Source organism: Lampris incognitus, chromosome 6, assembly GCF_029633865.1.
Source record: "Lampris incognitus isolate fLamInc1 chromosome 6, fLamInc1.hap2, whole genome shotgun sequence".
Lineage (NCBI taxonomy): Eukaryota > Metazoa > Chordata > Actinopteri > Lampriformes > Lampridae > Lampris > Lampris incognitus.
The window spans coordinates 1,520,576-1,531,196 of record NC_079216.1 but is presented as its reverse complement, the minus strand read 5'-3'; the positions used below and the strand labels follow the sequence as shown (position 1 = coordinate 1,531,196).

Here is a 10,621-nt window from a genome sequence, read left to right as displayed (position 1 = left end):
TAATGACATACTGTCATGTGTCTTGCAATGGAGAGGTTCTGAGACACAGCTCGGGCAGTGACAGCGGTAAGTCGGTGCTGGTGAGGCGTGTCCATACTCACTTCCAGCATCGTCTCTGTGCAGAGCTCATCGCTGACCCGGTCTCGCAGGATGTCCTGGTTCTGCCTCACAAAAGCAGTGTACGTATCAGCCAGATCCATGCCCGGTTTCTGGAAGGACAGCGCAACATGGAAACAGAGGAGTGGTTTGTGGATGGGAGAGAAACTGAAGATGTGAGACAACCTGTCCACATCCTACCAGAACCACCAACTAACCAACTGGGCTTTAACTGGGCTTCGTCCTTGTCTGAAACAGGGATGAGTCAAACTGTCTGTTTTCCCATTCCTCACATCCCCCTGGGAAACCTTCTGACCAGCTTCACCCCAAGATGCTCAGCAAGTCAAACCGTCTGTTTTCCCATTCCTCACTTGCTGCTCACTTTAACAAGACACGTTGTGTGCAGCAGTCGCACTAACATGTCTGCACCTCACCCACACACCTCAGTAGACACCTCAGTAGACACCACAGTAGACACCTCAGCAGACCCTTTGGTAGACACCTCAGTAGACAGAACAAAGCTGCACATATGTGTCCACACTTCCCTTGACTCCGTTCTCTGAGACGCTCCTGCTAACACACCTCCCCACATCTGTGTGTGTGCAGCCAGACATGGCAGCCGTCCATCTCCGCAGGCCGCAGGACAAAGAGCCCTGCATGCTCCCTGCAGGAGGAAAACAGCCTGCACGCTCCCTGCAGGAGGAACGTGGCAGGAGGAATGGCCTGCACATTCCATGGAGGAGGAACGCGGCCTGCATGCTCCCTGCAGGAGGAACGTGGCCTGCACGCTCCCTGCTGGAGGAACGCGGTCTGCAGGAGAAACACGGCCTGCACGCTCCCTGCTGGAGGAATGCGGCCTGCATGCTCCCACGGCCTGCATGCTCCCTGCAGGAGGAACGCGGTCTGCAGGAGAAACACGGCCTGCACGCTCCCTGCTGGAGGAATGCGGCCTGCATGCTCCCACGGCCTGTACACTCCCTGTAGGAGGGATGCAGCCTGGCGTGTCCCCAGCAAACCGTTTAGTGTGTGTCAAAGCAATCGTTTTGGCGGAGCGGGCAGGCCAGAGGCCTCCTCCCTCCACACTCGGCATGTCAGGGCAGATTACAACCGTAACGTTTATTGTAATTGCCTTGACATCTTTCCCACCCGCATCTCTGAGCCGGTGCCCTCGGGGGGCTCGCCGTTATGCTACAGCGCTCAGCAAGGCTTGCCAAATCCCCTGCGGAAACACCAGGAAACAAAGCCGTGCACCACTGGAAGACCTGCACGCTGAGAAAACAGAGACCACAGGAACAGCCTTGGCCTCCAGCTGCACAGGAAGACGCCGATGAAGATGAGGCTTTGTGACCGCAGCAGAAGCAGGTGGCAAATCTGACGGCTGCCGTCGACCTCGCCAAGCGGCCTTGAGCGGCTCACAGGTATCACGCAGGGAAAGAGACAGGTGCCCTGATGTGATGGACAGTGACTGTCCATCAGCAGAGGGATGATGATGATGATGATGATGATGCTGTTCTTCATCACAGCATCACTAACAGACTGATCATCTCATTTTTTTTCTCATAAAACATTTCAACCTTAAAACATCTTACTATACCATTTTATACTCTACCATTTTATAAAACCACCCATTTTACTACACATCTGCAGTCTCTGGGTTGGTGTGAAACAGAAGAGACACCGGTTCTGTATCCAACACTTCCTTTTGGACCACGTGCAGAATTGCTAAACACTTCCTTTTGGACCACGTGCTTCATTTACTTCAGCTCCTGTCTGGTCATTTAGTTCTCGACAAATGAAGATGAGCAGACACTGCTGCACCCTCACTGCCGACCTAAGCTGTGGTCACATGACTCAGACACACACCGGTCCTGCACACACACACACCGGTCCTGCACACACACACACACACACACACACCGGTCCTGCACACACACACACACACCGGTCCTGCACACACACACACCGGTCCTGCACACACACACACACACCGGTCCTGCACAGACACACTGGTCCTGCACGGACACACACTGGTCCTGCACAGACACACACCGGTCCTGCATACACACACACACACACACCGGTCCTGCACAGACACACTGGTCCTGCATGGACACACACTGCTTCTGCACGGACACACACTGGTCCTGCACGGACACACACTGGTCCTGCACAGACACACACCGGTCCTGCACACACACACACACACACACACACCGGTCCTGCACAGACATACACCGGTCCTGCACACACACACACCGGTCCTGCAAACACACACACACACCGGTCCTGCACACACTCACACACCGGTCCTGCACACACACACACACACACCGGTCCTGCACACACACACACCGGTCCTGCACACACACACACACACACACACACACCGGTCCTGCACAGACACACTGGTCCTGCATGGACACACACCGGTCCTGCACAGACACACACCGGTCCTGCACACACACACACCGGTCCTGCACAGACACACACCGGTCCTGCACACACACACACACACACACCGGTCCTGCACACACACACACACACACACCGGTCCTGCACAGACACACTGGTCCTGCAAGGACACACATTGGTCCTGCACAGACACACACCGGTCCTGCACAGACACACTGGTCCTGCACACACACACACACTGGTCCTGCACACACACACACACACACTGGTCCTGCACTGACACACCGGTCCTGCATGCACACACATCAGTCCTGCACGGACACACTGGTCCTGCACCGACACACTGGTCCTGCACTGACACACCGGTCCTGCATGCACACACATCAGTCCTGCATGCACACACATCAGTCCTGCACAGACACACTGGTCCTGCAAGGACACACATTGGTCCTGCACAGACACACACCGGTCCTGCACAGACACACTGGTCCTGCACACACACACACACTGGTCCTGCACACACACACACACACACTGGTCCTGCACTGACACACCGGTCCTGCATGCACACACATCAGTCCTGCACGGACACACTGGTCCTGCACCGACACACTGGTCCTGCACTGACACACCGGTCCTGCATGCACACACATCAGTCCTGCATGCACACACATCAGTCCTGCACAGACACACTGGTCCTGCAAGGACACACATTGGTCCTGCACAGACACACACCGGTCCTGCACAGACACACTGGTCCTGCACACACACACACACACTGGTCCTGCACTGACACACCGGTCCTGCATGCACACACATCAGTCCTGCACCGACACACTGGTCCTGCATGCACACACATCAGTCCTGCACGGACACACTGGTCCTGCATGCACACAAACCAGTCCTGCATGGACACACACTGCTTCTCTGACAGGAGAGAGAGGGGAGAGGAGAGAGGAGAGCCTGAGGGTCAGGGTTAAAGTGGGGTGACTTTGCTGCAGGGTGTGTGTGTGTGTGTGTGTGTGTGTGGTGGGACAGAAGGAGGGAGAGGGCAGGGCACTGTGATTGATAGGTGTGACAGAATCCCATAATCCTGTGTGGACACATGGAACTCTGTCTTCCTGGGTCTGATTTGAGTGACAGTCAGACATGGGATGAGAATGGGTGCAAGGTGTGTGTGTGTGTGTGTGTGTGTGTGTGTGTGTGTGTGTGTGTGCGCGCGTGTGCTGGCTTGCAGGGTGCTTTCGTGAGAAGAGGCAGGAAGAAGTGTGTGTGGAGGGGCAGGCTGGCATGGCGGTGTTCACCTCCTGGAAAAGAGGCTTAGCTGTGTTGGGTTCCCTCCACACAAAGGCCAGTGGTCAGGTTTCCCTCCAGGTGAGGGACTTTGCTGGGAACCACAGCACACGCGGACTCTGTGTGTCTGTGTGTGTGTGTGTGTGTGTGTGTGTGTGTGTGTGTGAAGCAGTGGCGGCTGGCTAGTACAGGGTGCCGCCCCCTTCAAATATCAAGAGATAAGAATCTACTTCACATGTTAACTAGAAAAATGCTTTTCCACAGAAAAAGCGTGTGAATGCTGAGCTGCTGAAAGAAATTGCGAAAACATTGCTGAAAATTGATAAATAGGAAAACTCAGAAAGTCACTAGCCTACCTGAAATACCTGGAAACTGAAATGTGAAATGGTTGAATATTTTAAAAGTTTTAAAGGTATAAAAAACTGAAAAATTTGCCATAATGTGCTAAATACATAAATAGTTTGATTGTTGGAAACTGAAATGTATGTAGAATGAGAGGAGGGGTTGAGTGAGAGGAGGGGTAGCAATGAAGAGGAAGGGTAGTGATGAAGATGAAGAGTAGTGATGAAGAGGAAGGGTAGGAAGGAGGGTAAGAAGGTTGTAGGAAGGATGGTAGGAAGCAAGGTAGGAAGGTTGTACGAAGGAAGGAAGGTAGGTAGGAAGGAAGGTAGGAAGGAAGGAAGGTAGGTAGGAAGGAAGGTAGGAAGGTTGTAGGCAGGCAGGAAGGTTGTGGGAAGGAAGGTATGAAGGAAGGTAGGAAGGTTGTAGGAAGGAAGGAAGGTAGGTAGGAAGGAAGGTAGGAAGATTGTAGGAGGGCAGGAAGGCAGGAAGGAAGGTATGAAGGAAGGTATGAAGGAAGGTAAGAAGGTTGTAGGAAGGAAGGTAGTAAGGTTGTAGGAAGGTAGGAAAGACGGTAGGAAGCAAGGTAGGAAGGAAGGTAAGAAGGTTGTAGGAAGAAAGGTAAGACGGTAGGAAGTAAGGTAGGAAAGACGGTAGGAAGCAAGGTAGGAGGGTTGTAGGAAGGAAGGTAGGAAGGAAGGTAAGAAGGTTGTAGGAAGAAAGGTAAGAAGGTTGTAGGAAGGTAGGAAAGACGGTAGGAAGCAAGGTAGGAAGGTTGTAGGAAGGAAGGAAGGTAGGTAGGAAGGAAGGGAGGAAGGTTGTGGTAAGGAAGGTAGGAAGGAAGGTCGGAAGGTTGTAGTAAGGTAGGAAAGACGGTAGGAAGCAAGGTAGGAAGGTTGTAGGTAGGAAGGTTGTAGGAAGGAAGGTAGGAAGGTTGAAGAGGGAGGTAGAGCAGTTAAGAAGTGGCAGAAGCTGATCAAATCTACCAGGTGGTGAGAGTTGACAGTAATTAGCCTGGCAGTTGAGTTTCAAATTGATATGTGACATCACAATAGGACTGAACATTCTAACAGGCAAAGTATATGGCAGAATTGCTAAACTTTAGAGCTGATTGTTCAAAAACTATAAAATATTTTTAAAATCTTAATAGGATTCTGAAAGAGCTGAATGTCCTGAACTGTTTAAGCTTTAAATGGGGTTTCTATCTCAAAAAAATGAAGGAGGACATACAGTTCAAAGGTGATGAGGGTTTCAACCTTTCCCCATAGACTTCCATTGTTTTGAAAAAGTAGAAAAAGCTTAATATGTCTAAAAGTATAAAAGATTTAAAAAACCGAAATGTGAGCCTTAACGGGCTTAAAGAGATGAACATATCGATACCTGAATGGTTTCAGTGGCTAAAAGTATGAAGGAGTAAAAGAGGTGGAAAGGTTGCAAAAGTCCCCCATTGACTCCCATTCAAAAAATGGCTGAAAAAAGTTGAATATTTCAAAAAGTTCAAAAGGTATGAAAAATCTGAAAGGGGAGCACTAATGTCCTTAATGAGTTGAACATTTTGATAGTTGAATGGTTTCAGTAGCTAAAAGTATGAAGGAGCTACAAAGTGTCAAAAAATGGGCGGAAGAAAAATAAATAAATAAAGAACTGCAAAGCAATAGTGTGAATGCCCAGCATTCACCATAAATATAATGTAGTTGTGTAACGTTAATAATGATGAAATAAAAGTGTTGTCAGTCTGTGAGCACCTGTCAGCAGCATTAAATATTGGTTCCAAATGGTATTTGGTTGATTTCTGTCTGAATACATATACTTCCTGGGTGAGGGGCACCTCACACTTGTGGCGAGCAGGTGACCTAAGGCTGCTGTTTGATTGGTTTCTTCAGGTTTTCCAGGGGGCGCAGTTCTGTGCGCCCCAGACACTCCCACTTTTATTGCTAGGGAATTGGTATGTTTTAATGTTTTTTGATCTAATGTGATTGGACAATTCTCGTGGCTGTCAATCATGTTCACACCCACCACCACGCCTCATCTCAACTGTCAATCACCCACCGTCTATGAACCCTGATAAAATCTATAGGCTACATTGTCCTTCTTAATAACTGACTACTGTGTGGACACTAAAGCAGCTGTCAGGTGTGCTGTGCCAGGTAAATTGTGCCCCCACCAAACATGTTCAGCACCAGCCGCCACTGGTGTGACGTGAAGGCAGACGGGGTGTTTGTGCTCTTCCTCAGCGTGTTGGCCAACGAGTCACTCCGCACTGGAGTTTGACATCTAAAATGTTTCGTTGAACTGCTTCCTGAAGAATCAAAGTAGAAAAGTGTGAATTTGCTATGAATTAAACTTCTGCTGGGAGTTGAACCTGTAACCTTGACAGCACTGGCCTCATTCTCTCCATTCTTGGTGTAAATGGCCTACATTTTATAAAGTGCTTTTCTATATGATGTATATGATGTGTATGATGTATATAACGTATATGATGTGTATAATGTATATGATGTGTATAATGTATGATGTATATGTGTATGATGTATATGATGTGTATAATGTATGATTATATGATGTGTATAATGTATGATTATATGATGTGTATAATGTATGATGTATATGTGTACGATGTGTATGATGTATATGATGTGTATAATGTATGATGTGTATGATGTGTATAATGTATGATGTATATGATGTGTATGATGTGTGTGAAGTATATGATGTACATGATATGTATGATGTGTATGATGTGTTGGGTTGCTGAAGCGTCTTGTGATGTAGGCTGAAAGGTTCAGGCTACCAATTCCTGCTTGCGTAACAAACCCCGGATAGGCCCCTCCTCATGGTATTGACCGGACTTCACTTGTGGAGTTGGTGCAACCTGGGCAGCATTCAGCTGGCTAACGGGACCGCAGACTGGCGGTTATAAAAATCCCACACATCCCTGGCTCATAAGTGCCTAACAAGTGGGCAGTCCGGACTCCCAATCCGACCATCACTTGGGTACATCCTGTGGTGGATCCCATCATCTTCACTCATGTTGCCATGGAACTAGATCCTCCCAGGCCAAGCAGCGTGGACCAGCATCACGACCTGATCACCACTTTAATCAAGGCTTTAGCGAATGGCTCCAAGAGTTTTTGAGGACCGTGCTTTACCCCCCACAAAGTCCATTGACGATGCTGTGTAGCGACAGGAACAAGGACTGATCATCCTGCAAGCTCCTAGCTCCAAAGGCACACAACTGGTGGCAAGGATCTGATGGTCGTCTCTACATGAACTGGGGAAACTTTGTGTGGATTCGGCAGCAACCTTGCGATGGAGTAGCCCTTTTTAGGGACAGTGCTGCTCCCCCCAACCAGGGGAAGCCCCGAGAACATGTGGGCGAAAAACAGCTGTTTCCCATGTCTCCTGACTGGAATACCTCATCCAGTGGGAAATCCATTTCTTGCGGGCGAAATAAGGAAGTTTTTATACTACTGACTTTTGGAACGTGGAACATTAGGACTCCTCTTGATCGGAATGAAACTGATAGACCAGAACGACGAACTGCTCTTATTGCACAACAACTCTCTCACTTCAATGTTGATCTTGCAGCTCTCCAAGAGACAAGACTTGCAGATGAAGGCTAACTCGAAGAAAAAGGTCTCGGATATATACATTCATATGGAAAGGATTACCAGAAACAGTACGCCGAATTCATGGAGTCGGCTTTGCGATCAGATCCAAATTGTCCGTGACCTGAATCTAACATCTGTCTGCATTAACGAACGCATCACGTCTATCAGATTACCATTCCAAATTGGATACTTCCTGACTGCCATTAGCGCTTATGCTCCGACTCTTGACGCTGACAATGAGGCGAAAATAGCTTTCTACAGCACCCTATCAAGAACTATTTCCACCGTTCCAGCAGCTGACAAGCTCATCCTTACGGGTGACCTCAACGCTCGTATTGGCAGAGACAGTACAACATGGAGCAACATCATTGGGAAGCATGGAGTCGGTAAATGCAACTCAAATGGAAGCCTTCTCCTTGGCCTCTGTGCGGGGCATCGCCTCATCATCACAAATACTATCTTCCCACTCAAAATGAGCCAGAAAGCTACCTGGATGCATACGCGATCCCACCACTGGCATCCCATTGACTTTGTGATTGTACGCGTGAAGGACCGATCCAACGTCCATGTCACCAAGGCACTCCCGCATGCTAACAATGGTTGGACGGATCATAGGCTGGTCATCTACAAGCTCCATCTGCGACCCAAACCCAAGCCTAGACATCCTACCATGACCATCCCATTAAAGAAAATTGACGCCCGAAAGCTTGAAGATCCCAGCGCAAGAAGAAGCTTCCGGAATAAGATCACGGAAGTCCTGAAGGATGTTGCCCTCATTGAAAATAACCTCATATCAAACTGGGGAAAAACCTAAAAACGACCCTCCTTGCTGTAGCTGAAACCGAAATTGGTATTCTCAAAAGACGTCACCAGGACTGGTTTGATAACAACAACCAGGAAATTCTCAACCTGATCAGCACAAAGAATCAAGCTCATCTCTCCTGGGAGAAAGATGGAACCTCCAAGGCGAAAGAAGAGCAATGCAAGAAACTGAAGTCAAACACCCAAGCTCAACTCCACTCCATGAAGGATGCTTGGTGGCAAAGTAAAGCCCTTGAGATCCAGGGCTACGCAGACCAGAACCACCTCCACGACTTCTTCTCTGCTACCCGTGCCGTCTACGGGCCCATCAAGACCGCACCAACACCAATGAAAGCAGAGGACAACGTAACAATTCTGAGGGACGACATAGCCATCAGTCAACGATGGAAACAGCACTTCCACCAGCTCTTCTGCAAACCATCACGAGTGTCTCCAGACTGCCTTGATGGCTTACCTACTCTGCCGCAAAAACGGATGTCTGCACCTCCTTGCACCAAGGAGCTTCAAACAGCGATCGCTCAGATGCGCAACAACAAAGCAGCTGGCCCCGACGGAATCCCTGCAGAACTGTACAAGTATGGAAGACTATCTCTTCAGAAGCAACTGTACAAAATCATCTTGCAGATCTGGGAAACCTGGACCACCCCAGCTGAGTTCAGAGACCCAAACATCGTTACTATTTTCAAAAAAGGGGATCAAGGAGTGTGCAGCAATTACAGAGGAATTTCCCTCCTCTCAACAGCTGGGAAAATTCTGTCGCGGATCCTTCTGAATCGTCTCACCACCCTGGCCAAAGAAGTTCTCCCTGAATCCCAAAGCGGTTTTCGATCCCACAGAGGAAACACCAATATGATCTTTGCAGCACGACAGCTCATGGAGAAGGCAAGAGAACAACAGAAGACAATACTTTTCATCTTTTTTGACCTCGAGAAAGCATTTGATTCTCTTCTGAGAGCCATTTTGTGAGATGTGCTATCCAAATTTGGACGCACTGACCACTTCATCCTGATGATTCGCTCCCTCCATGATGACATGAAAGGCTGTGTCCATTTCCATGGAACCCTTTCCGAGCCTTTCCCCTTAGATTGTGAAGTACCTTGCTGCTCTCTTGCAGAAGACAGATCGGTCACTCGATGGTAAAGTTAACATCCGTTACCACTTTGATGGAAGCCTGTTCAATCTCCAGCGCTTAAAGTCTAAGAACAAGATATCCACCAACGTCATCATTGAGCTTCAATATGCCAATGATAATGCTGCTCCTGCCATAACTCCAGAAGGTCTTCAGTCCAGATCACCAACTCCTCTGTTTGTTTGTGCTGCAGAGAAAAAGCAACAGCACCACAAGGAGAGGAAAAGGCTCAACCACCACCACCAATCACCACCACTTTCCCCTGTCCACACTGCATCAAAGCATGTGGATCACAGATCTGCCTGTACAGCCATCTGAAGACCCACAAGGAGACAACGCAACAGAGAGGACAGCCATACTCACTTCGAGAGACCGCCAATGACGATGATGATGATGATGAGTGTGTCTGTGTTAACGTGTATGTGTTAAACCTGTGTGTGTGTATGTTATCGTGTGTGTGTATGTGTGTTAAAGTGTTAGTGTGTGTATGTGTTAACGTGTGTGTTAACATGTGTGTTTGTTAACTTGTGTGTTAATGTGTGTGCATGTGTTAATGTCTGTGTGTTAACGTGTGTGTGTGTGTTAATGCATGTGTGTGTGTTAACGTGTGTGCGTGTGCTAATGTGTGTGTGTGTGTGTGTTAACGTGGTTATGTGTTAACGTGTATGTGTGTGTGTATATATATTTAGTGTCAGCAGACATTCATGCTGTGTGCCACCTTGCTGTCACTCATTAAGTGATTCGTTTGTGATCGTGAGAGTGGGCCAACAACACACACTTAACTAAATCACACAACTTGTTTGTGCAGACAATAGATACCATAAATCTGCTTTTTGTGTAACGGCAGTACATGGAAAAAAACACCACGCAACACCCAACAAGCACAACCAACAAACAAGGAAGTGTGGAGGTCGGCACA

General features: G+C 48.5%; 1 protein-coding gene across 2 annotated transcripts in view; it reads right to left on the bottom strand.

The window, feature by feature from the left end:
* Positions 1-10,621, bottom strand: part of cadps2 (Ca++-dependent secretion activator 2) — a 238,848-nt gene that overhangs the window by 24,715 nt on the left and 203,512 nt on the right. For both annotated transcript variants that reach the window (XM_056281254.1, XM_056281255.1), the window contains one exon: positions 102-209. In XM_056281254.1, coding sequence (XP_056137229.1) covers positions 102-209 — 108 coding nt within the window. The remainder of the gene's footprint in view (positions 1-101; positions 210-10,621) is intronic.